The 26,510-nt window shown below is 47.2% G+C and overlaps 1 protein-coding gene across 1 annotated transcript; it reads right to left on the bottom strand.

Moving 5' to 3' along the window:
• Positions 1 to 138: 138 nt before the first annotated feature.
• Positions 139 to 24,488, bottom strand: NIT2 (nitrilase family member 2). The gene is made up of 10 exons (XM_079766436.1): positions 24,389 to 24,488; positions 19,700 to 19,818; positions 17,663 to 17,783; positions 16,548 to 16,636; positions 10,827 to 10,920; positions 9,983 to 10,057; positions 8,817 to 8,895; positions 6,482 to 6,580; positions 4,287 to 4,342; positions 139 to 3,923 (listed from the first exon to the last, which is right to left on the bottom strand). Exons 1-10 carry the CDS (start codon positions 24,414 to 24,416, stop codon positions 3,832 to 3,834), a joined length of 852 nt encoding a protein of 283 aa, XP_079622562.1. The 5' UTR covers positions 24,417 to 24,488; the 3' UTR covers positions 139 to 3,831.
• Between the last annotated feature and the right edge of the window lie 2,022 nt (positions 24,489 to 26,510).

Below are 26,510 nucleotides of genomic sequence, written 5' to 3'. Positions count from 1 at the left end.
CACATCCCCAGTGGGAGGTGTGCAGGAGGCAGCTGATCAATGTTTCTCATTGATGTTTCTGACTATCTATCCCTCTCCCTTCCTCTCTGTAAAAAATCAATAAAAATTAAAAAATGAAGACTTTCTTTTTCTCAGAGTTGGAAAATAAATTTGCAAAACGTAATGCCTGAAAAAAGACTTTTATCTCGAGTATATAAAGAACTCATAATAATGAATAAAAAGGTAAATAGCCCAATACCTATATGGGGGAAAGATCTGAACAGAAACTTTACCAAAGATATGCAGATAAGTAAAGATACCCAGCATCATTGATTATGGAAATACAAATTGAAACCACAAGAAAACATTACATGCCCATTAAAATGGATGAAATTAAAAAGACTAATCATACCAAGTGTAGGTGAGGATGTGGAGCACACTGGGACTCTGATAAATTGCTGGTAGTGGTGTATAATGGCACAATCACTTTGAAAAACAATTTGGTAGTGAAATACACGTATGATCCCACCATTTCATTCCAATGCTAAATATCTAACTCAAGAGAAATGAACAACTTATACAAGAAGCTTTATTTGTAATAGCCAAAGACTGGAAACTCAAATACTCATCAACAGGTGGAGAAATGATGGTATATCCATACAACAGACTACTACTCGGCAATAAAAACGGAATGAATTATTGATGCACACATATGGATAATCTCCAAATGATGAAAGACAAATTAAAAAGTACATATATGGTATGGGTCCATTTTTATGTAATTCTAGAAAATTCAAACTAATATATAGTAACAAAGCCAGTCAGTGCCTGGGAACAAGAGGAATAACTAGAGGAATTATAAAAGAGAACAAGGAAACTTTTGATGGTGGCGTGGGCATCTTCATTACCTTGACTAACAGGGTTTCATGGATGTACACACGTGTCAGATGGTGCACATCTATTCCCAATTGTGTGTGTAGAGGTATCATATTAATAGATGGAACTTGGCCAGGGTGAAAGTATTTACACCACAGAAATTGGAAAATGCTACCACAAAATCAGCTGGTTGTTAAACATTACCAGCCCATTGCTAGCTATAACATCCTACCTAATAAAATAGTAATATGCAAATTGACTGCACCTTTGCCACACCCAAGCCACGCCCACCAGCCAAAGCCACACCCACCAGCCAATCAGGGCAAGTATGCAAATTACCCAACAAAGATGGCAGTTAATTTGCATACGCTGAGGGAGGGAGGAGTGAAGACTGAAGACAACTTAGAAGGAAGAGGGAGGAAAAGCGGAAAGCAAGGTGGCTGCCAGAGGGAAAGCCCGGGCGGGGCGGAGCGGGGCAGAGCGGGGCGGGTGGCAGCAGCGCGCGCACGGGTGTAGGCACGGCGGCTGCCATGGCGGCGGCAGCGGCAGCAGCAGCGCACACAGCCACAGCGGCCGCTTGCAGGATTCTTCCTGCAAATGGGCTACTAGTCCTCATCTAATAATAGAGTAATATGCAAATAACCATCACTCCGCTACGCCCACGATTGGGCAGCGGGAGGCTGGGGGGCGGGACTTGGGGTGGCCTCTCAACGGCCGGATCAGTCGCCGCTGAGGGGAGACCCATCAGAGTTTGCGGGTCGGAGCAGCGGCAGCGGCGGCGCCCGGACCTGCCCCCATCAGTGTTCGCGGGACCCGCCTCCATGCACCTGCACTGGGGGAGGGCCTGGTCAGCAGCTGCCGAGGCTGCTTCAAGGGCCAAAGAGGGAGGCAGGGCCAGACCCCAGCGGCCGCTGGATAGGCAACCTCAGGGTGGGCCTGGGGGTGGGTCCAGCGGCGCAGCTTGACAGCAGACAGCAGGGCCTGCTTGGCCGTAGCTGCCGGCGACCCACAACAGGCAAGTGGGCCTGCAGGCAGCACCCAGCAGGGCCTGCTTGGCTGTTGCCGCGGCGACCCGGGAGCAGACAAGCCCAGCTGCAGGCAGCAGCCAGCAGGGCTTGCTTGCCCATCGCTGTGGTGTGGAGCAGGCAAGCCCCTCAGAGAGCAGAGAACCACAGGGAGCGGGAATAAGCCGTCAGCAGGACATGCCCTGAGGGCTCTCGGATTGGAGAGGGTACACATCGGGCTGAGGGACCCCCGTGCATGAATTTCATGCACCGGGCCTCTAGTCTATACTAATAAAAGGGTAATATGCTAATTAGAGTGGATGTCTTCTGGACGACCTTCCGGACAAGCTGCAGCAGCTGCGAAGGGCCCAGACTCAGGCAGCCATGGGTGGCTGCGAAGGGCTGAGGCTCAGACCGGCAGTGGCAGCAGCAGCGGGGTAATGGGGGCGGCCCCTTCCCCTCATCCGCCAGGTCACCTCCCACAGAGGGAGGTCAGACTGGGGCTTAGGCCAGAAGCCGAGGCAGAAGCGGTTAGGGGCAATCAGACCAGCAGAGGGGGCAAAGTAGGGATGATCAGGCTGGCAGGGAGGCAAGGCAGGGCAATCAGGCCAGCAGGGGGGCAAGGCAGGGGCAATCAGGCCAGCAGGGGAGACAAGGCAGGGGTGAACAGGCTGGCAGGGGGGCAAGGCAGGGGCGATCAGGCCGGCAGGAGTGCAAGGTAGGGGCAATCAGGCCGGCAGGCAGAGGCAGTTAGGGGCGATCAGGCAGGCAGGCAGGCAGAGGGGTTAGAGGCGATCAGGCAGGCGAGCGGTGAGCAGCCAGCAGTCCCGGATTGCGAGAGGGATATCCGACTGCCAGTTTAGGCCCGATCCCACAGGGTAGTTGGATATCCCCCGAGGGGTCCCAGATTGGAGAGGGTACAAGCTGGGCTGAGGGACCCCTCCCCACACACACATGAATTTTGTGCACCGGGCCTCTAGTACATAAATAACAGCTTATTGAAATTCTTAATTTTTAATTGCCCCAAAGAATTCCAAGAACCATTAGGCTAAAAACTTGCCTTTATCAAGGTAAAAAGTATTACTAGAGAGAAAACCACAAAAGAGAGACTTTCAGACACTTATTCCTATCAAGAAAAACTCTTTTGCCCTGGCTGGTGTGGCTCAGTTGGTTAGGCATCATCCTGTGCACTGAAAGATTGCAGGTTGGAGTCCTGGTTAAAGCGCATGCCCGAGTTGTAGGACAGATCCCCGGTTGGGGGGTGTGCAGGAGGCAGTTGATCGATGCTTCTCTCTCTCTCAAAATCAATTAATAATCTTAAAAAAAGACACCTCTTGCAGAGACATACTTTAGTTGCCTGACCAAATGCTTCCACTGCCATCCTCCCACAGGCCTCACTGTTGACAGTCTTGCCCCTACGACCTGGAGAGTTTGGGGTTGACTCTTTAGCTCCTTCTTGAAGGCTGCTACAGGGGCTGCCACCTCCCCTAGCAAACACCAAGGACCCATCACCTTGCTTCCCACAGCTACTCATAAACCCAAAATACAACTTTAAGGTACTGCTGGAAAGAGTATACCCACTCTCTACATAACGGATTCCAATTCCAGCAATGAGGTAAGAGGTTTATGACACAAATACATTTGTATCAGGTAAACCAACCAACCACCAGAATACCCAAATCTCATACTTTTACCAACTTCCTGGAGGTGATTTAAGCATGGAATAAGGTTTAGAACCATCCCCTTCTCCTCCCGCTCTTCAACGCCCAGCCTGGGTCCTTTCTGCCTACTTAATGTGGTGCGGAGAATATCAGTGTGCTGAAGTTCCATCGTCCCCACAGAAAGTTCCCAGGAAAGGAAGGCTAAAATTAAGAACAAACAAACAAAAAGGCTCCCCATTACAGAATTCAGCAGGGAATTGATACTGCAGAAACATAACTTCCTATTTCATGACGCATTGGGAACAGAAACCTTAGGGCTTTTTCGCCTCCACTGCATAGAGGTCTGACCGCTTCTGGCTAAGTATGGGGATTTGCTGGCGTATTTCAGCCACCTTCTTCAAGTCTGCAACAACAGAAAAGCGCACTATTAATAAGATGTGACTCTTCACTAACCAAAGGGGTTTTTCCTCCCAAACAGTATAAAACTACCAGAGTCTCAGCTAAGTAACTCAGTAATATAGGCCCTGTCTAGAGGCACAGATGGCCTGGCACAGCCCCTGGAGTCACGTCAAACCAAACCAAAAAAACTCCAAATAAACTATGGCCTTCAAGACTTGACCAAGAACCAAGGATAAACTGGGGCGGGGGCGGGGGAGGGGTACAGGAACTCCTCCAGGGGCCGGGCTGCCCCAGCTACGGAATCTGGCCTCAGAGCACTGGGGACGCCAGACACCTAGCCTGATGCCCTGGGCTGGGCAGGTCTTACCTATGTCTGAACACACGATCGTTTCTTCAGTGCCAGCTTGGGCCAGGACCTCCCCCCTGGAAAAGATTCAGGGGAGATGAGTGGGTTCACTGACATTTACTGATATTCAAGACCTCACTCTCTCTTTTCTCCCCATCTGACAGGCCAAAGGGCGAGGAATCTGAGATTTAAAACCAGAAAGTAAGGATATAAACTCCTGTTCTACCATTTAAAATGCTGTGTGGCCTTGGGCCAAGTCACTTTCAATAAATTACAAAAGCTCTGCTAGGACTTAGAAAATTATGGAGTATGTTTCCTAAACTGCAAACTCCTAGTTTTCTTATTCCGTGACATAAACATCTGGACCAGAGCCATTATAACCAAAAGGAGGTGCCCCTACCCCCTCAGGAGTGCATGTCCATAGGCGCCTCGACAAGGGCGGGCTGGCTCTGCTTCCTCACCCCTGCCAGGGCTGCTCCCTGACTCTGGGGTAGTGAGGCAGGCCCTGGGCAGGGCCCACATCCGTGTGGCCCTCTGGTCTTATGCCCGTGACCCCTGCATCCCTATGTTAAGGGCCTTCCATGTTTGAAGGAGAAGTTTCAATCTGTGGGTATGAGTGGAAGTGCTGGGAAAACCACCCCCGGCAGGAGCCCCCCACTAGGAGACGACGACACTCCTTCACAAACCTGGGGAAAGGCTGATCTGGCCTCCCAGCCCAAAGCAGGGCTTCCAACACAGACCTCATGAAGTGCAATCTCCCCAAAGCACAACACAAGGGAACCTGGCAGAACAAACGCTCTCACACGGCGACTGGTTCCGTCACCAGACGGCCACAAACAGATTTGGCACAAATGAGCTACAAACACAGTAATTAATGCCATTTAACTGAATCCTTTTCTATTCTTTTTCTCTTTCTTCCTCATTCTCCCTGGCATTCAAAGATCTCTCTCTACATTAACCCCAGGCACCCATCCCAAAGTCCATATAAGTCAGAAGGCCCCCAAACCCTACAAATGGAATTCTGAAAAGGAAGAAGTTAAGGTAAACTTTGTGGAGCTACTCTGTCAGAAGCGGCCAGCCTGGCCAGTGCCAGAGTTCATCAGCAGAGCTAGGCGAAGCAGAGGTGCATCACTAACATCTGGGCAGAGGGACTTGAATCATGTCTGAGAAAATTTTCAGGCCACCTTAATCCTTCGTTTCCCAACGCCCCCCAAATCCTGATGTGCAGGGAATCTCTTGCTGGTCATATTTTCAAGGACTCCCCTTATCACATGCTTTAATCTGTGGGTCTTATAGAGTCCGAAGAGAGAAGCTTTAGGGACCCCACAGTGACCAGGGACCCTTCTCAGCCTTGTTACTGGTATGTGTATCCTGAAATTGTAGAAATTCATATCTGCTCCCTGACTCTGGGATAGTGAGGCAGGCCCTGGTCATGGCCCAGATCCGTGTGGGAGCTCTCTGGGCTCAATCAATAGATCCAAGCTAGTCATGCCAGTGTGCGTGCATGTGTGTGATCATACAGATGTATGGCATAAATCCAAGTTCTGAAGTCAAAATCCTGGATCCAAACACCAGTTCTAACCACTTTAGCCTGTGAACTTCAATTCCTCCATCTATAAACCGGGCTTACCAGAAGGGAAGTCCCTGGCGTTCACACTGAGACCACGTGTAAAAGTGCTGCGTGAACTGCAGGTGGAGACCATGGTACGTGCGTCAGCGCACGCCTGCATGTGCACATGGGCAGACTCTCGTGCTGGTCTCACTGAGCAGTAAAATGCTCCGCCCTCTCAGAGGACAAATTCCGTTTCTCTTATTGAACCCATCCACCCTCTCCTCTAATTATCCCGGGGCAGAATCCTCACCCTGTAACTCATTCCTGCCTGAGGCCCAGTCACCCAGTCTAAATTTTAACCAAAAGCCGAGAGTTGGGGGCCTGTTTCACTAAAACTGCCACCCATCACTGCTGCCTTGTGTCCCCTATGATCCAAGTCTGACTGACAACGGAGACTCAGAAGAGGGCGAAGGCCAGGCCTCAGTCAGGAGAGCAGGGCCGTTTCTTTCTCACATGGTCCTCAAGTGGAAGCTTCCTCCCAGCGAGAGGCAGCCGCCTGGCAGGCACCGGACCCGGGTGGGTGAGGGGCAGGGCCAATCACCACTCAGACAACCCACCGCCCAAGTGAGCTCCTAGTGAGCCTGTCCCTGCTTAGGCCACTCACCAAGGATTCACGATAGTGCTGTGTCCCCAGGCAACATAGGAGGCTTTGTCGTCTCGGGCCGGAGATGCCGTGGCCACATACACCTGATTATCAACAGCCCTGGAGTCAATGGACAGAAAACAGGGATATCATGCATTACAGAGCTGAGGCACTTTCCTATCCTAAGTGGACCGATCCTTCTTTTAAAAACTACGACAGACAGGCTGGCTCAGATACAGAAGAAACACGCAAAGCCACGGAACCCTCTCTTCAAAAAGCATCTTATTACTTAAGCTAGTTCTCATTGGGGCAATTTTGGCCAGCAGGGGACATCTGCCAGTGTCTGGAGACCTTTCTTAAAAACACTTTTTTTGATTCAGAGAGAAAGGGAGCCAGAGAGAGAGAGAGAGAGAGAGAGAGAGAGAGAGAGAGAGAGAGAGAGAGAGAGAGAGGGCGCTAGAAACATCAATGATGAGAGAGAATCATTGATTGGCTGCCTCCTGCACACCCTACCCTAGGGATCGAGCTGGCAACCCGGGCACATGCCCTGACCAGGAATCAAACCGTGACCTCCTGGTTCATAGGCCGACGCTCAACCACTGAGCCACACCAACCGGGTTGGAGATTTTTTAATTGTCATAACTAGGGGGATGTTATTAGCATCCAGTGGGTGGAAGTCAGAAATGCTGCTAACCATCCTACAATGCACAGGAGAGCCCCCCAAACCACAGAATAATCTAGTCCAAAATGTTAATACTGCCACAGTGGACAGACTCTGGCCTGAGCCAACCAGTAAAAGAACTTCTCTGGGGTTAATGCAAGCCAAGGTGGCCAAGGCCAATGGGTTGGCCTTGATGGGGCAATACACGTTGAGGGCTGTATGGCACTTCCATGCCAACAGTGGCCGTGCCATCTCTCAAGTTAGGTCAGAATTTCAGGTGTCCAGCCTGGGTACATCAAGCCACCTCACCTGGGAGCTCTCTGGGCTCAATCAATAGATCCAAGCTAGTCATGCCCGTCTCTCCCAAGCTTTTCTTGCTTTCCACTTTTACTGCATTTATTAATACTCATGGTAACACACACCCCTAACCCACCTTCTACAATGCAACCAAGCAAACACCTCTACACCTCCCTGCAGTAAAAATTACCATCATCTCTAGAAGGGAGAGCAGTAGCCACCTCTAGGCAGAGAGGAAAGGGCACTGACTAGGAAGGAGCAAAAGGGACCATTCTAGGGACTGGGAAATGTCCCATAAGTTGATCTTGGTTGTAGGTGGTACATATGTCAACATTCACTGACCTGCCTGCAGAGGCAAAATTAGTGCACTTTTCTGTAAGTGCATTATACCTCAATTTAAAAACCTGAGGCCCGGCCAGTGTGGCTCAGTGGCTGAGCACTGACCCATGAACCAGGTGGTCAGGGTTCGATTCCCAGTCAAGGCACGTGCCCAGGTTTGGGGCTCGATCTCCAGCAGGGGGTGTGTAGGAGGCAGCCTATCGATTTTCTCTCCTCATTTATGTTTCTATCTCTCTTCCCTCTCACTTCCTCTCTGAAATCAATAAAAATATATATTTTTAAAAAACACATAAAACAAAAACATTTAATCAAGAAAACCATCGTCTCTGACCAGCATTTCATGGTTTGCAGAGCACTTTACACAGTCAACTCCTTTTCCCTTCCGTGTTCCCTCCACCCGCTACCCGCCTTTCACTGCTCAGCCTCAGGGGGCTAAGGAAACAGCAACCGTGACACATCAGAGATAGCTGTGCGATGCCCAGCATTTAGAGGTTAGAAGCACAAGGGTTTATAATGAGGTTCCTGGCAGAGCATCCCCGGGACTAGCAGGCTGCTGTGGAAGTTGGGGCGGGGTAAGCACCCCAATCAAACAGCACAGGGTCAGCTGTGTGAGGACCACAAACCTCTCCCCTGGGCTGTCAGGCTAAAATAACTCCTGCTTTTCCTGGGCTTCTGGGCTCTGAACACACTTACGCCATGGGTCTCCAATTCTCTGTAAAAGTTGCCGGCAACTGTCCCAGGGAAACCTGCTCACATCTAATCACAGTAAATGAAATCGCTGCCCACTTGATGCACTAAAAGCTCTTGGCAATGCAAAAACCACAGTCCCCCAAAATCTAAGCGATTGGTGCTCTGGCTTCTGAAGAGAAGGTTCCCAGCAGAAGCCCTCCCTTTGGGCTGAAAGACGAAAAGATGCATCTATCTGAAATGCAATTGGATGCTGCGGGATTGAGTCACAGGCACCATTCTGTATCAGGAAGGCTGGTACTCCCAGCACCCTGAAATCTCTCCACAGAGAAACGCTGAGCTGCTGGAAGGTACGTGGACATGCTGTCTTACCGGCCTCGCTGAAGCAGCTCCCAGTGAGCTGGTCCCGTGGTCAAATTAAAAGCTCCAGGATAGACCAACAGCTGGCAGCCTAGGGGAGAGGGAGGCCGAGAGTCGGTGCAGAGGAACACCCAGCCTCCCTGGTCCCTCCCTCTGTTCTCCTCCCAGTGGGGACCAAACTCCAACTTTCCCACGCATAAAAGGATGTCAGCCAAGTCAGACAGTGTCAGCAACATTAGGTTATGGCTCTGCATTCCCTTAGAATGCAGAGCCATAACCTAATGGTGCAGACGGACACCGAGAAAAGTGGTATTGATAACCAAAACCACATGTGAGTTCGCTTAAAAAAAATGGGGCGGGGGGAGAACTATTCAGATTTCTCTCGGCACCAGTGGGTCAGCTCTGCATGGCGAGGACCACGTTCTCTATGCCCTTCAGCTGAAATGAGGGCAGAGTAGGCGCTTCCAGGCTCCACAGAGACTGCTGACCCAGAGCCGGGGCCGGCACCTTTCCTGGAGCAGGCGAACTCTGCATCCACCTCACTGCATTAAGTGACAGTTAATTCAGAATCAGAGTAGCTTCGACAGTCTAGTAAGTAGGGCTGCTAATATTTGTTGAGTGCCATACAAGGAGCTTTAATAAGTTCTCTCTCCTTCGTCCTCACACCATCCCTATGAGAAAACTGGGAGCCACACTGCTCTAGAAATGGAATCATTTCCCCAAAGTACCATACCAGGTAGGGGAAGAGTTGGAACCAGAACCCAGATCTCCTGACGTGGTTTGGTGCTGGATGGTAGGGCACCTTTTCTCTGGACCAAAATGTCACTGACTACATTCCCACCGCACCCAACATCTAGGACTGTGGCACAGTGAAATCCACGAGGGACAGACCATGTTTCCCTTTCTACTGGGCTCCACGGGACTCTTTCCAAACACAGTAGCAGGAAGGGCTGGAAGGGTAGAGCATATGTTTAAGAGTCTAGCTCCTGCCTTAGCCGTATGGCGTGTTAAATCACAACCTCTGGAAAACCACACTGTCCATACACAGCAAAAGTCTGAGAAGCCAGATAGGGGTGGAGAGATTAAGACCTCTCCTCCAGCTTTTCTGACTAAGGGCTCCCTCTATCCAGACTCAAACCTCCAAGCACCCACACAACACGACGACAGTGCGGCCTCACCTCTCTGCGCGTAGACTTGTGCAAGCTCTGCAAAGCGGATGTCGTAGCAGATGCCCAGGCCCACTCTGCAGTAAGCTGTTTACAAACAGAAAACGCACAAATGACAGTCAGCCTGCAGCATGGTGTGAGGGTCAAGCCCCCTGAGTTAATATCACTGACTGATGGGGATACAGTGACACAGGGCCCATGGTGGAGAAAATCTGTAAGCTTATTCTTGCTTGGATGTCACCTCGTAAAGACATCATTTACGTCAGCAGAGTAGAGATGAGAAATTCATTCTAACTGAATGCTTATTATCTAAGTGAGAGGTGCTCAATTGTGGCCTAGCAAGTACACTCCGGAAACTATCACACTAACAGGAGGCTGTACCAAATGGAAGAGCAAAGTCATGTCAAACTCTTAGTTCTCCATTCAGCCCGCCCTTTCTAGATCTCTGACCGTTCTCTGCCCTTCTCACTTCTGGCCTTTCAGCCAGGTTATGTAAAGAAACTAGGGAGTGCTCTAGCCGGTTTGGCTCAGTGGATAGAGCGTTGGCCCACGGACTGTAGGGTCTCGGGTTCAATTCCAGTTAACAGCATGTACCTCAGCTGCAGGCTGGATCCCTGGCCTTGGTCTGGGTGAGTGCTGGAGGCAACCAATTACTGTATCTCCCTCACATCAATGCTGCTTTCTGTCTCTTCCACTCTCTCTAAAAATCAATGGAAAAATATCCTGGGGGTGAGGATTAATTTAAAAAAAAGAAAAAGAAATTAGGGAGGGGCATAATAAAAACAACAACAACAAAGGAATACCTGGTCCTCTTTTACTGGGACTGCAAAAAGAGGTGGACTTATCTGGTACGTACGAGTCTCAAATGTGGAGAAACTATCACCAGGACTCAATGTTTTAGATTCTTGAAATGTGATTTTCCCAGGAACATCAATGTCAAACAGATGGAGCTGCAGCACAAATACGGGCTTCAGTTACCTCTTTTCCAGCAGAGTTCATGGCAATAAAAACAATCTGTCCATGGCCAGATATGGGGGTGACTCACATAAGAGCAACTGTACAAACAGCACCGCAACATGCCCACAGCCCACCCCACAACCTGACACTATCAAAATGAATTCCAACACAGGAAATGGGACAACGATAGTGTAGGTTTTACGACCCTTCTTTCCTAGGTGGTGTACAAATCAATGTCTAGCTTTCTTATGGGAAGCTTTTTTACTCAATATAAATGCTACATGAAGACTCCTCAATCAGAATCAAACTGACACATTGGCAGGAGAGGAGGAGAGTGGGTAAGTGATTAAAAATAGGTCAAATTTTGCAAACCAAATGCAGCAATTTATAAAAAGAATAACATATCACTTCCAAATTGGATTCTGATTTATCACACTAACAGAATAAAAGAGAAAAGTTATATGAGCATCTTAAGAGGTGCATAATGAGTATTTGGTAAACTTCTACATCTATCCTTTTTTTTATGTATTTTTTTTTTACTGATTTCAGAGAAGAAGAGAGAGATAGAAGTGTCAATGATAAGAGAAAATTCTCATTGATCAGCTATCTCCTGCACACCCCCTGGGGAATGAACCTGAAACCCCACCATGTGCTCTGACCAGGAATTGAACGGTTACCTCCTGGTTCTTAGGTTGACGCTCAATCACTGAACCACACCAGCCAGGCCATCCATTCTTATTTTATTATTTTTTAAATATATTTTTATTGATTTCAGAGATGAAGGGAAAAGGAGAGGGAGATAGAAACATCAATGATGAGAGAGAATCATTTATCAGCTGCATACCCCACACTGGGGATCGAGGCCACAACCCAGGCATGTGCCCAGACCAGGAATCGAACCATGACCTCCTGGTTTATAGGTCGATGCTCAAACACTGAACCATGCCGTCTGGGCATCCATTCTTATTTTAAAAACAAAAATGGAAAACTCTTCTAGTAACGGAATTTCCTTAGTCTGATAAAGAGTATCTAAAAACAACACTAAAGAAACACTGTACCTAATGGTGTCATATTAAAAGCCTTCTCCTTTTAAGATCAGGAACAATACAAAAACACATACTATTCAAAACTCTATCAGAAGTCCTAACCAAAGCACCAAGGCAAAAGAAAGGAATAAAAAGTATAAGGATTAGAAAGAACAGAAATTGAATCTGTCATCAGAAGATATAATTGCATATCTAGAAACTCCAAAGGAAACCTACAGATGAATTATCAGAATTAATGAGTGACATTAGCAAGGTTACTATTATGTACAAGGTCAATATTTTTATAACTACTTGTACTTCTATATATACTAGCAAGAAACAGAAAATTAAAGGGCATCAAAAACCACCCATGAAGAATAAATCTAGCAAATGATATATAAGACTATATCAAAAAAACTATAAAAACAAATTTAAAATATTTATTTATTTATTTTTAATATGTATTTTTGTTGATTTCAGAGAGAAAAGGAGAGGGAGAGAGAGAGATAGAAACATCAATTATGAGAGAGAATCATTGATCGGCTGCCTCCTGCATGCCCCACACTGGGGACTGAGCTCACAAGCTGGGCATGTTCCCCAACTGGGAATCAAACTCTGATCTCCTGGTTCATACATCAACGCTCAACCACTGAGCCCCACCATCTGAGCCAATGTGAAATTTTTAAAAGCCTACATAAATGGAGGGTTATATGCCATATCATGGACATATATGCACTTAAAAGAACAGAGTTAATAGCTCAACCTGGCTCCTCTTCCAGAAATGGCAGAGTGGCTCCTATCAGACCGATTAGCTTTCTCATAAGTAACTATTAACTCTGGACAAAATAAAAAGCACTGGAAAATGATCGAAATCGGGGAAAACTGAAGGAAAGTCAATACTCAGAAGGGAATAACACTGGGTGAGTGTCCCATTTGTTTACTGCTCTTGGTTGGAAGCAAGGCCCCAGTTGTTGCTGGGAGTAGTGGGGAAAACTACCCACAATCACATTGGCTTGAGAAACCCAAAAACAGTTTCACAGCAGCTGGGAAGTGAGGGGGGAAATCTTGAAAAGGATAAAAGAGAAAGAGCCCTATATTCTATATATGTAATTGCAGAAATCTCTGGCTCACCACTGAATTAACGATGTGTGGGGCAGATCCCAACATGACCAAGATGTGGTAATTACCAAAAACTTTAAAGCAGCTATTGAAACTAAGCTCAAGAGTATGAAAAAAATATGCTCATAATGAATTAAACAAATAGAAATATTGGTAGAGAAATAAAAGCTATAAAAAGGAACCATATGAGCCCAGCTGGCATGGCTCAGTGGTTGAGCATCAACCTATGAACCAGGAGGTCACAGTTTCATTCCTGGTTTCGGGTTCCATTGCGGGGCATGCAGGAGGCAGCCTGTCAATGAGTCTCTCTCATCACTGATGTTTCTATCTCTCTCTCCCTCTCCCTTCTTCTCTGAAATCAATTATATATATTTCAGAGAAGAAGGGAGAGGGAGAGAGAGATAGAAATATATATAATTGATTTCAGAGAAGAAGGGAGAGGGAGAGAGAGATAGAAACATCAGTGATGAGAGAGACTCATTGACAGGCTGCCTCCTGCTGATTTCAGAGAAGAAGAGAGAGATAGAAGTGTCAATGATATATATTAAAAAGAACGGAAAAATTCAGTATCTGAAATTTTAAACATTTCACTGGATTGGCTTATAGGAGTTTGGCGATTACAAAAGAAAGATTCAGAACAGAGATTAGTGGAAACTGTCCAATTTGAAGAAGAGAAAGAAAAAAGGTTGGGAAAATAAAAACAAAGAACTAGAGCCTTGGTGACCTGGTTTGGAGGAACAGTATCAAAACTGGAATCCTATAAAAAGAGAATGGGATAGAAATATATATAATAAAATCATGCCCCCAAATTTCTTACATATGGTGAAAGACTTAAATGTCAAGTTTCATGAAGTACGACACATACAAAAAAACCCACCTAGGCACATGAGAGACAAAATATTAACCACTAAAAAATACAAAAGAGAAATCTTGAAGGCAGGCAGATAAAAACACAAGTTACACACAGAGAACAATAATACAAGTTACCGCTGACTAATCAGAAAAAAGAGGCTAGAAGGTAATTGAAAAAGGTCTCTCCAACTGTTGGGGAAAAAATAAAACTGTCAACCCCAAATTCTATTCCACAAAAAATCTCTGTCAAGAATGAAGGCAAACTAAGATGAAGATGTCAAGAATGAAGATGTTCATAAACAAAAAATAAGAAACTTCATAGCTAGCAGATCCTCACTACAAAAAAGCGAAAGGACGTCTTTCTTTTTTGAAGGTAAAAATATCAGATAGAACTAGGATCTCCAGGAAAGTAAGAAAAATAGCAATGGTAAATATTTGAGTAAACAAAAGATTTCTATCTTCCTTTCTCTAAAATACACGCTACTTTAAAAATACATTCTTTGTGGGATTTACAATGTATGTAGACACAATATGTGTGTCAACCATAGTTTAAAAATGAGAAGGGGTTAGAAATTTCACATGAAGTAATATAATATTAACTCAAAGTAGACTGTGATAAAATAAGGGTGCATATTGTAATGCCTAGGGCAACAACTTAAAAAAAAAAAACAGCAGAGGAGGTATAATTTAAAAGCCAATAGACAAATTAAAATGGAATTCTAAAAAATACTCAATTAACCCCAAAGAATGCAGAAAAGAGGAACAATGGGGGGAAAAAACAGCGAAATGTCTATGTGCTTAAATCCATCCATATCAATAATTATCTATATGTATAAAAGACTTTCTGTCCGTCTGAATGGTAGGTATGATGTGCACTGACCACCAGGGGGCAGATGCTCAACGCAGGAGCTGCCATGACGCGAACTGGCCATTTAAAAATAAATGGCACCACGGACCTGGCACCTGGCACCAACAAACCAACTCTCGGCTTCCCCCAAGCAGGACACAGGCCCCACCACCACCCCGGAGTGACACCCCATAAAATCACAGCCAATGCTGCCAAGACTTCATGGCACAAAATGCGCCCACAGCCCAGCCCAGCCTGGAAATGGTGGCTGTGGGCGCTGGGTAATGACGTCATGTAGCAAGACCTGGCTTCCTCTCCCTAGCAACTAGCCTCCTTGGAGTTTCCTCAGCCCAGGAACCCAACTTGTTTTATAGCCAGGTGCAAACATTTTACAGTTCAACCAAATGTTTGTGAAGCGTTTTCCCGTTCCTCATTTCACTTGATCCTCACAGAAGTCCTGGAGTAGGTAGATAGGAGTCTCGGTAGAATCCTATTTTCTTTGCATAAGCAAGCCAGGAATAGCAATATTAAAATATTTCTTCTAATTAATTTCCTTTCAATGTGCACAAATCCATGCACCGGGACACTAGTATTCACTATAAATGGAGTAACTACTCCAGTTAAAAGGCAAAGACTGTCAGAATGAATAAAAATGCAAAACCCAACTATATGCTACCTACAAATTTTAAAAATAGACACACATAGCTTGAAAGATTTAAAAAAGACGCACCAAGATTAAGTACAAGAAGAGTGGCTACAGTATTACCAGAGATAAAATAAACTTTTCAGAAACAACTCCAAGACCATGTGGATTCCTGCAACAGAGAGGAATTGACAGGACTGCTCCAGCCACGAAGACAAGAGGAGAAACAGTCCAGAGATGGAAGATGCTGATGACGCCTTGCCATGCTAGCTGTCAGCAGCTGTGCATCGCTGCAGGTTGCCTAGGACCAAACCAGAGAGGGTCAGACCTGCATTGCCACCATGTGCCCACCATCCAGATATCACTGCTGAAATGTACACATAAGGAACTGTTTGACATTGAAACGGGGACTCAGAACTGTTGGACATTGAAATTGGGACTCAAACATTTTTTTGTTATTATATGTTTATTTCTAGTTTGCAGAGGCAAGATTTTTTAAAGGAAAGAAATGGGGGAAAAACAGATACAGAGGCAAAGAAGCATTGAACAGACTGCCAAACTACAGAGGGAAGGCAGGGGAAGTTGCTGGGCGGGGGGCTGTAAGAGATCAACCGAAGGACTTGTACGCATGCATATAAGCATAACCAATGGATACAAGACACGGGGGGGGGGGGGGGGGGCAGGTGAGGGCATGTACTGGGGGGTAGGGGAGGCCGGGGGGAGGTCAATGGGGAAAAAAAGGAGACATATGTAGTACTATTTGTAATACTTCAAACAATAAAAAAATAAAAATTAAAAATAAATAAAAAAGCAGAACAGACATTCCATAACAATAAAAGAATGAACTGACCAGGAAGACTTAATAATCCTAGATGTATATGCATTTACTACTGCAAAGATGTCAACTCTCCCCAAACGATCTCTATATATTCAATGCAATCCTAACTAAAATTCCTGCAGGTTTTTCCTTTGACAGGCCAAGTCTAAAATTTATATCAAAATGCAAATCCAAGAATAGCCAATTGTGCCACCCAGTCAGAATGCCTGATGTGTGTACACCACAATGAGAAAAAAACAGGGGACTTCATAGTAAATTCTCAAGAGGCAATGAGACTTGGCACATTTCCTACTTACCTTTCTGTGCTTTACCAGTAAAGTTCCATCAGGCCCAAACACGGCACAGGTGTTATATAACTTCCCAGAATCCTCTTCAGGAATGGAACCTTTTATTGAGAGGAGAAAGACGCAGGCACAGAAAACATTCTGAACAAAGCATTCTTTTAGAACTGGACAAAGGCTTGATAAACTGTTACTTATATCTAACAATACAGTTTACTATCGTCTAAGGGTCATTTAACCAGTTGTTTTCCTTCTTGAATACAATCTTTCAGAGATAAATTCCAGAGTGTAGATAACTAGGTCAGATGCTAAAGACAAGTTTCAAAAATATCCAAACTGTTTCTGAATTCAGCTTTGATCTTGAGCAAAATTTAATCTGAAACACTGAAGCAACATGAGGAATTCACTGTTGCTCAACTTAAATTCACCAGGTCCTCCTGCAATATAGCTGCATCCACAAAGGCCTCAAGACGGGAATGTAGCCACATGTCTGTCCATCACTGACTGTAGTTCCTGGTCCTGCCTCCTCCTGCTTTGCCTTCTTTTTCCACCTCTTACTCATTTCTAATTCTTACTATAGCATAATACAGAAATAATTTTGTTTGCAGTACTTATTAAACAGTTTTACTGTACTGATTTTTTTAAGCAAACAGAACATTTTATAATTTATTTTACAACCACATAAAGCTACCTTGATGTATGTAGCCTCTTTAAGAAAAACAATTTTCTTAACCCTGTATTAGTAAAATGAAAGACACTCACGTATGGTTTTTCTTTCCATACTTCCCCTGCGCCTTCACTCCCACTGCTTCTCCAGGGAAAATCATCATTACCAGTTCGGTGTGTGTCCTTCTACAACACTGACTATGTCTGACATGCAAAACTACATATAAAAATCAATAACCTTTTGTGTGTGGGATTAATATGAATGCGAGTACTTGTTCATATCATATTGAACCTACTCTTTTCCCACTTAACAGTGTGTCTGGATGAGCTCTCCACTTTACTACATATAGACCTACCTCATTCTTTTCAATGGCTAATTCGTATTCCCTGGTTTAAGTGCAACCACAAAAATTATCCATATGCTTTTAATGTCCCGCCATTATACCTTGAGGGTAGGAAGTTACCTCCAATGAGATATATGCTGCACTCCTTTGCTACTTCTGAGAGCTTCTGTGTGGATTCACCAGGAATTTTCTCTGCATATTCAGGAAAATAGTTCGTGCCATATGGAGAATTAAAGCATTCCTAGAATAATGTTAGCAGAGAGAAAGAGAGAGAAAAAAAAACCATCAAAACATCCAACCCATTTTAAAGTCCTGCTGTAAGAAGACAGAGCCGTTGCTTCCAGCTCTGCTCTGAAAGGGATAAAACACAGCTGATTAAACACACACACACACACACACACACACACACACAAACGCACACATACACAAAACAAACCACACACGCACACACACAAAACAAACCACACATACATACACACACACACAAAACAAACCACACACACACACACACACACACACACAGTGAGGTCCCAGGGCTGCAGACCCTGTAGCCACAGGCAAGTGTCCGCAGCTGGCTCAGGCGGGCTGAGAAGAGACAAGGCACCTGTGCTCAGCCAGACCCTGGTCATCTAGGCAGAAGGTGGGAACGGCCTCTCCCTCGAGTCTACAGGAGAGCTGCACGTTCCCAGGGCACCCAGGCCCACCACAACGGGCTTACTCTCAGGACCTTGTTAGGATGAATCCATAGGCTCAAAATTATATTAACTATGTAAAGCAATAAAGCCTGGGATTGAAAAAATACAGACGCTTTGGAAGCCACAGAAGTTGACATTTCCTCATCTGTAAAATGAACTGTTTCTAAGCTCCCTTCCAGCACTAGCATCCTGATCCAGCGGAATCTCATCCCCCAGGACACGTCTGTCTTCCACAGCTCTGACATAAAAGAAAAGCAAAACCACTAGACTTTGACTCTAATTCATGCGCCTTGCATTTACTGAGATTGCCTGTGCTCCACACACTGTGCTAAGAACTCAGGCTTACCAGCCTGTACAAGACGTGTGTCAGAGAAGCAGAGCTGAACTCAAGCGCTTCACTCCTGGTCGTTAACTCTAATGCCCGGGCAACACAAACCAACAACAGGCCCTGATTAGGGTACAAGTCCAGGTGAGTCCCAGGACTGGAGTGGTAACGAAGACGGGATTAACATTAAGATCTCAAGCTCCCCTGCTAAAGATTCCTACTCACTGGCCTTATCTGTGATGGCCTGGAGCCCAAAATACAAGGCAGCCCGGAAAATTCTCCAGTCAATCTAAGCAGGGTTTTCAAAGGGCTGCCTCTTCCCCATGGGGGGAGAGAGAGGGGGGGGGCTGTCTGGAATAGTTCACCACTGACCCTGCAGGATCCTTCTCTGGAGCTAACCCCCTACTTGATGACAAGCAAATGTGGTGCAAGCTTCAGCTGGTTGTTTTAAAAGAAATCACCTAGAAAAGAGATGCAGAATCCTACATTTAGAAAGACACCACAGGCTTCCTAAATGTCTCTAATAGTTTCCGTTTCCAAAAATTTTTTTTTAAATGTTGGAGGTTTAGCTCTAAAATCAATACCTCCTGGTCCTATAAAGAATTATATAAGGAGCCCTGGCTGGGTGGCTCAGGTGGTTGGAGTGTCGTCCAATACACCAAAAGGTTGCAAGTTCATTCCCAGTCAGGGTGCGTATGGGAGGCAACCGGTCAATGTTTCTCACATCGATGTTTCTCTTTCTCTTTCTTTCTCTCTCTCTCTCTCCCTCTCCCTCCCCCCTCCCACCTCTCTCTAAATATCAAGAGAAAACATACCCTGGGGAGAGGATTAAAAAAAAAAAGAATTATATAAGGAAAGAAGGGAAATATCCGAGGTGGAGTATTTCAGCTTTAGGTAAGTCCTTCAGCCCACTCGGGTTCTGGGCAGAGTAGGTGATCCTTGGGTTAAAGACCTATAACCACATGGGCACGTCCCATTACAGAGGCCCCTGCGAGGGTCATCTTTCAGACAAACATGACACAATCCTGGCCCCCAAAGGGCCTAGCTGGACCCAGACACAAGAGGAAAACCAGAGCTAGCAGATGCTGTTCTGTGGGGCCCACAGTTCCCAGAAAGGGGTGGCTCCTCCATACTTACTGGCAGAGAAACTATTTTTGCTCCTTGTGCGGCTGCCTTCCGGACAAGGCCACAAGCTCGAGTGAGATTATCCGATTTGATGGAAGAAACCTGAAGTTGGATGAGGGCCAAGCGGAAAGCTGAAGGAGAAAACAAGTGTCAGAAGATCGGACTGCTGAATCAGAGCAGTTCTCACTCGAGGACAACTCCGCCTCCCAGGACATCTGGCAGTGTGTCTGGAGACGTTCTGGATTGTCACACTGGTGGGTTGCTACTGGCATCTAACAGGAAGAGGTCAGAGATGCTGCTAAACCTGCCACAATGTATAGGGCAATCCCTCACAACAAATTATCAGTCCAAAATTTCAACCATGGTGATGAGAGACCTTGGTGAGCAACTGCCATGGGCAGAGCCCCATGCCAAGCACAAGAACCTGAAGTGAAGTAGGCAGGGCCAGATTTTTACTTACAAATGAGAACAGGGCTTGAAGGGAGACAACTAGGTTTGAATACACAACTATTCCTTACTATTTGATCTTGGGCCTCAGCCTACCCCTTATTCGGGTAACTGAGGGCATTCAAGTACAGAAGGTGAAATCCCACTGGGAATGGAGCAGTGGGTCCATGAGGAGGGGAGACACCTGTCTCAAGTTCCCCATTAGGAGCTGGGACTCAATGCCTATGTGTAGCTGCTAGCAGGAGGGGGAGGGTGGCAGCTGGTGGGCTGCAGATGTGCCTAATCACAGGGCAGGGCTCCTATGCACTTGTGAGGGTCTGTATTCACCCCATGAATATCCCTGTGCCCAAAGGACCACAACATTTTTGCTCTTCTTTTAATTTTTTATTATTGTCTAAAGTTTTACATATGTCTTCTTTTTCCCCAATTGACACCCCCCCCTACCAGCCATTCGTACCCCGGGCAAGCCCCCACCGCCCTAGTGTCTGTGTCCATTGGTTATGCTAATACTAGAGGCCCCATACATGAAGATTCGTGTAAGAATGGGCCTTCCTTCCCTTGGCTGCCAGCACCGATTTTGCTCTGGCATCGGAGCCGCCTTTCTGCCTTCCCACGCTGCCCAGAGGCCCAGAGCGGCTGGGGTAGTGCCTGCATCATCACCATGGCAATGATGCAAGCATCCTGCCCCTAACCACTTGGTGCCTGTGTATGCAAATTAACTCGCAATCTTTGTTGGGTTAATTTGCATACTCATTCCTGATTGGCTGGTGGGCATTGCGAAGGTACAGTCAATTTGCATCTTTCTCTTTTATTAGTGTAGATGAGGACCGCAACATTAAGTAGCAAATAAAAACCACCATGAGATGTTGAGACACTTCAGAAGGAAAAGCTGACAGCACTTTTTCCTGCTATCTTAACAAGGCTCCACATCTTTATTGGGGACTGGACCCCACAAATTATGTGGCCAGCCCTGCCAACAGATCTGTGGCCAGCCTTAGGGCAAGGAGGTCTGGCTTATTCCTTCCATGAGGTGGTAGCTACACCCTACATTTGCTTTCCTATATTCTTTAGAGTTCTCTTTCAGCTCTTATAGTAATCACCTTTTAGTGATTAATAATCCTACATAATAAAAAGGTAATATGTAAATTACCATCACTCCGCTACACCCACGATTGGGCCAGCAGGAGGTGCAGGGGGCGGGACTCGGGGTGGCCGGGGTGGTGATTGGGCCGGCAGGACACTGAGCTTGCGTCGCCAGCAGCGGCGCGAGCTCAGCGTCTGCACCATGGCTGTGCTGCAGCACAGACGGGCCTCTGGGGCAGCGAGCCGGGCGTTTGGAGGCCCCGGCTGACGAGGCGGTGCAGGCGGGCGGGCAGCGCGGCTCCCCGGGGAGGAGTCTGGCGGCAGTTGGGCCGCAGGAGCGCGCGGCGGTGTCCGCAGAGGACGCGGGTTTCCACACAGCCCGGGCCAGCCAAGGGAGGGCTCATGAGGGAGCTGGAAGGCAGAGGAGGCGGCGGTGGCCCCAGCCTTCCTGGGCAGGAGGCGAAGGCAAGACCCCGGCCTGGGCTCCGGCCGCTGGAGGACCACGCCCCCGCCCCGCCTCGCCCTAGGGGCCCAGGGACTTCGGAGCTGCCGGCCACACCGGGTCCTGACCAGCGGACAGACAGCTACACGTGCATGATTTAATCATGCACTGGGCCTCTAGTTCTTTATATAAAACTGTCCCTGTTCAAGTGACTGGTGTGGTTTCTGTGTCCTATGTGGACCCTGACTGATACACAGTTTTTGCTTATGGTCTGAGGCAGTGGTCTGCAAACCGCGGGTCGCGAGCCACATGCGGCTCTTTGGCCCCTTGAGTGTGGCTCTTCCACAAAATACCACGGCCTGGGCGAGTCTATTTTGAGAGCTTGTTTGGAGGTTCTAGCAGGGGAGCGCAGCTACTCGTATACCCTTGACCGAAGACCGGTCCTCTTCTCTGGGGGGAAGGTCGTCCTCTTCGACCGAGCGCGCAGCTTCGGGAGGGACGCACATGGATCGGTGAGGGAGGAGGGGGACACCCGCCTAGCCAGCCAGATCAGCCGAATCAACCCTGGCGATCAATGGGGTGACAGATGTCGCAGCCAGATCGCCCTCACATCCTGGGCGAGTCTATTTTGAAGTGGCGTTAGAAGAAGTTTAAGTTTAAAAAATTTGGCTCTCAAAAGAAATTTCAATCGTTGTACTGTTGATATTTGGCTCTGTTGACTATGAGTTTGCCGACCACTGGTCTGAGGTGAGGCTGCTAGTTCAGGAATTAGCATTAATGCCCTGCCCTAGCTTCCCTACCCACCCCTGCTCTACAGTGTGAACACCCCACCACGAGAGAGCGCTCACTCTGGGTGTCTCCTGAACCTGTGCAAATGTCCTCAGAAGAGGCAGAGCTGACAGACCTGGCCTTTGATGAAGGCCTGTCTGGCCCACGGTTAACCCTGAAAGGAAAATGCAATGTCGCATTCCTTGGTTTATAAAGTGGGAAGAGCTCAATTTAACCCTGAATGCAGCTTGATAAACAGTTTCAGAATCTGGATGAAAACAAGGGAAACTAAAATAGGGAACAAAAGCTGGGATTACTTTGGGACAAAAAATATGTTGAGAACATTACCAAAACATCACACCACCCACTAAAGGTCTGCACTGTAACTCAGAGGCTGGGCTTTGTCTCTGCTTCAGAGGAGGGTGGTGTGGGGTGTGGGGTGTGTGTGTGTGTGTGTGTGTGTGTGTGTGTGTGTGTGAAGTCCACACAGCTATTACTGGCTTCCCTCTCCCCCATCCTACCCAGAGAGGCAGCTCCTGAATCAGGCTTGGGATTGCTTGCGTTTTGCAAATCACCCACTCCATAGAGGGGATTGCAGCAGGGCAATTCACCATTGGGGAGTACTAGTTACCTCAGCTGTAAAATACAAATACAATGATTTTGTAGGTTCCTGGCTGCCCTAACAGTCATCGTAGTCTAACAATGAAGGACTTACCCAGGGGAAAAATGCACATAATAAGTGCAAAGACCAACATGGGAACATAAAACACTTTGTAAATAAGGAAACAAGAAGCTTGCAGAGGGAAAAGTTGCACAGTCAGTGAACAGTGGCAGAGTAACAATCCAAGCCCAAATCTGGAACAGTAAAGCAAGATGGGCACCTTGTTTGTTTGTGTGTGTTTTGGGGGGGTTGTCATATGATTTGAAAAAACTCCTCAAGGAAGTCAGACAGCCACCACTAAAAACCACCTCTCTCAAGTCCATCAGCCTCTGTCATGCCTGCCCCTCCAACGATGCAGTCACATCCAGAGGGAGGTGTGTGAAAGGACGCCCATATGACGATCCTGAACAATCGTTCAGCCACCAACTTGCACTCTAGGCTGAAATAAAAAACAAAGAGTACTTCCACAAATTTCCACATCTCACCGGAGCCTCACAAGACTCCCACGTAGGGGCACCTGTGTCCATTTTACAGGTCATGGAACTGAGGTCCAGAGAGATTAGATGACTCGTTGACATGGGAAGCTACTGACTGAGCCAGGACTGTAAGACTCCAGGTCTCCAGACACAGGCCTGGGGGCAAACTCAACCCCGGGGCCGACCCAGGATGGGGCTCTGGAACTAACATGCGATACCCAACCCCTAAGCTCAATGTCCAGATGCAGAAACTACTTGCCCAATTTTTGGGTCAGGAGGGGGGGCGGGGGCGGGTGCAACGTGGAGCACAGGAGCCAGCCCTATCACACAGCCCAAATCGAAGACAACAGGTGCTTCAGTTTCACGTGACCGGGCTCAGGCCTTCGCAAAACTCAAGTTCAAAAGCCAGTCTCAGGTGAAGAGGGTGAGAGCAATCCAAAGCCTCGGTCTCCAGGATTTCCACCAGCAGAGGCTCACACCAGAGGTGCCCTCGTGGTCACCACTGCAGAGGGGTCCCTGGAGCGGTTCTCTGAAGGGGCGGGACCTGCATCTGACAGGAGCGCCCGCCCTCCCCGCAGGCGGCTCCGGACCCACCTCCACGCACTGCCTCGCGGGGCGCAGGAGGAGCCCGTGCGGAGCAGGCGCGGGCCCGCCGCCCCGCCCGCGCCCCTAGAAGCCGGGACCCCGGGAGGGCGCCGGCCCGCGCTCCGCCGCCCCGCCCCCCTCGCCACACGCCTCGAGCTCCGCGGACACCCGGTCAGGGAAGGTCACGGACGGAGCGGGGAAGCCCTCGCCGGCGCCGCACCCGAAGCCGCGCTACTTACTGGCCATGGCTCTCCCGGGAAACACCATGCGCGACGCGGGTGGTGGAGCTGAAGTCTCAGGTCAGACCCCGGCAGTGCCGTGAGGGGCGGGGCAAAGCCGCGCCGGAAGGGGCGGGGCTAGCGCCCGAGGCCCCGCCCCTCCCGCCCACTGCACTGGGCGGGGCTTCCAGCTGGACTCCTGCAACTCCTGTCCGTCGCTCGCTGTTTGCGCCAAGGGGCCAACCAGAAGCTGCTGATTACAACACAGTCCTCAGGAGAGGAATGCCCCAGAGGCCAAGGGAACCAGCGGGGCGGCCTAAGTCAGGGTAGCGGCTGGTAAATGTTTAGACGCCGGCCTCTCCCAGCCAAAGGACCGCATCCGTTGCTGGTGGGATTAGCTCTGTGACTAGGTTGCCTGGAGCTATTTGAAGAGTCGCGGTAAGTGGGGTGGAACTGTCCAGGTTGGGGGAGGCACTCAGGCGGTAGTGGGACCTCACTGCTAGGGCTGTTCCCTAATGAGGGAGGGAAAGAGATCAACTCAGGGTTCAAACTCAATATCCTCAACAATTCAGTCCTCTAATGCACTGAAATCTGTTTGGTAATGTTGTTTTAGAATTTTTCCATTTATACTTGTCAGGATTGCTTTTTGTATTTTGTTTGTGCTTTTGTCAAGTTTGGAGATCAAAAATTATAAAACAAATAAAAATTTGCTATTCTTTTAAGTGAATCAAGTGTTCTTTTGTTTGTTTAATTTTTCTTTATTAAGGTATTACTACATATGTGTCCTTATCCCCCCATTGCCCCCGCTCACCACCCCCACACTCATGCCCTCACCCCCCTGGTGTCTGTGTCCATTGGTTAGGCTTTTATGCATGCATACAAGTCCTTTACTTGATCTCACCCCCTTACCCCCACCCTCCCCTTGATGGTCTTATCGATGCTTCTCTGTCTCTGGATCTGTTTTTGTTCATCAGTTTATGTTGTTCATTATATTCCACAAATGAGTGCGATCATGTGATATTTCTTTCTCTGACTGGCTTATTTCACTTAGCATAATGCTCTCCAGGTCCATCCACGCTGTTGCGAATGGTAAGAATTTAAGTGAATCAAGTGTTCTTGATTCTTTTTTACTGCAGTGTAATATTCCATTGTGTAGATGTACCACAGTTTTTTTAATCCACTCATCTGCTGATGGGCACTTAGGCTGTTTCCAAATCTTAGCTGTGGTGAATTGTGCTGCTGTGAACATAGGGGTGCATATATCCTTTCTGATTGGTGTTTCTAGTTTCTTGGGATATATTTCTAGAAGTGGGATCACTGGGAGTTCCATTTTTAGTTTGAGGAAATGACATACTGTTCTCCACAGTGGCTGCACCAGTCTGCATTCCAGTGCAAGAGGGTTCCTTTTTCTCCACATCCCCACCAGCACTTGACATTTGTTGACAGCCATTCTGACAGGTGTGAGATGGTACCTCATTGTCGTTTTTATTTGCATCTCTCAAATGATTAATGACTTTGAGCATGTTTTCATATGTCTCTTGGCCTTCAGTATGTCCTCTTTCGAAAAGTATCTATTTAGGTCCTTTGCCCATTCTTTGATTGGGTTATCTTCCTTTTGTTAAGTTGTCTGAGTTCCCTGTAAATGTTGGAGATTAAACCCTTATCGGAGATAACATTGGCAAATATGTTCTCCCATGCAGTGGGCTTTCTTGTTTTGTTGATGGTTTCTTTTGCTATACAGGAGCTTTTTATTTTGATGTAGTCCCATTTGTTTATTTTCTCATTAGTTTCCATTGCCTTAGGAGCTGAATCAGTAAAGATATTGCTATGAAAATTTGTATGCTATTTTGCTGCCTATGGCTTCTAAGATTTTTATGGTTTCCCATATTACATTTAAGTCGTTTATCTATTTTGAGTTCATTTTTGTGTATGGTATAAGTTGGTGGTCTAGTTTCATTTTTTTGCAAGTATCTGTCCAATTTTCCCAATACCATTTATTGAAGAGACTGTCTTGACTCCATTGTATGCTCTTGCCTCCTTTGTCGAATATTAATTGAGCATAATGGCTTGGGTCGATTTCTGGGTTCTCTAATTCTATTCCATTGATCTATATGTATGTTCTTGTGCCAGTACCAGGCTGCTT

This window comes from Cnephaeus nilssonii (genome assembly GCF_951640355.1).
Source record: "Cnephaeus nilssonii genome assembly, chromosome: 3".
NCBI lineage: Eukaryota > Metazoa > Chordata > Mammalia > Chiroptera > Vespertilionidae > Cnephaeus > Cnephaeus nilssonii.
This window is presented reverse-complemented; position numbering and strand designations above follow the sequence as displayed.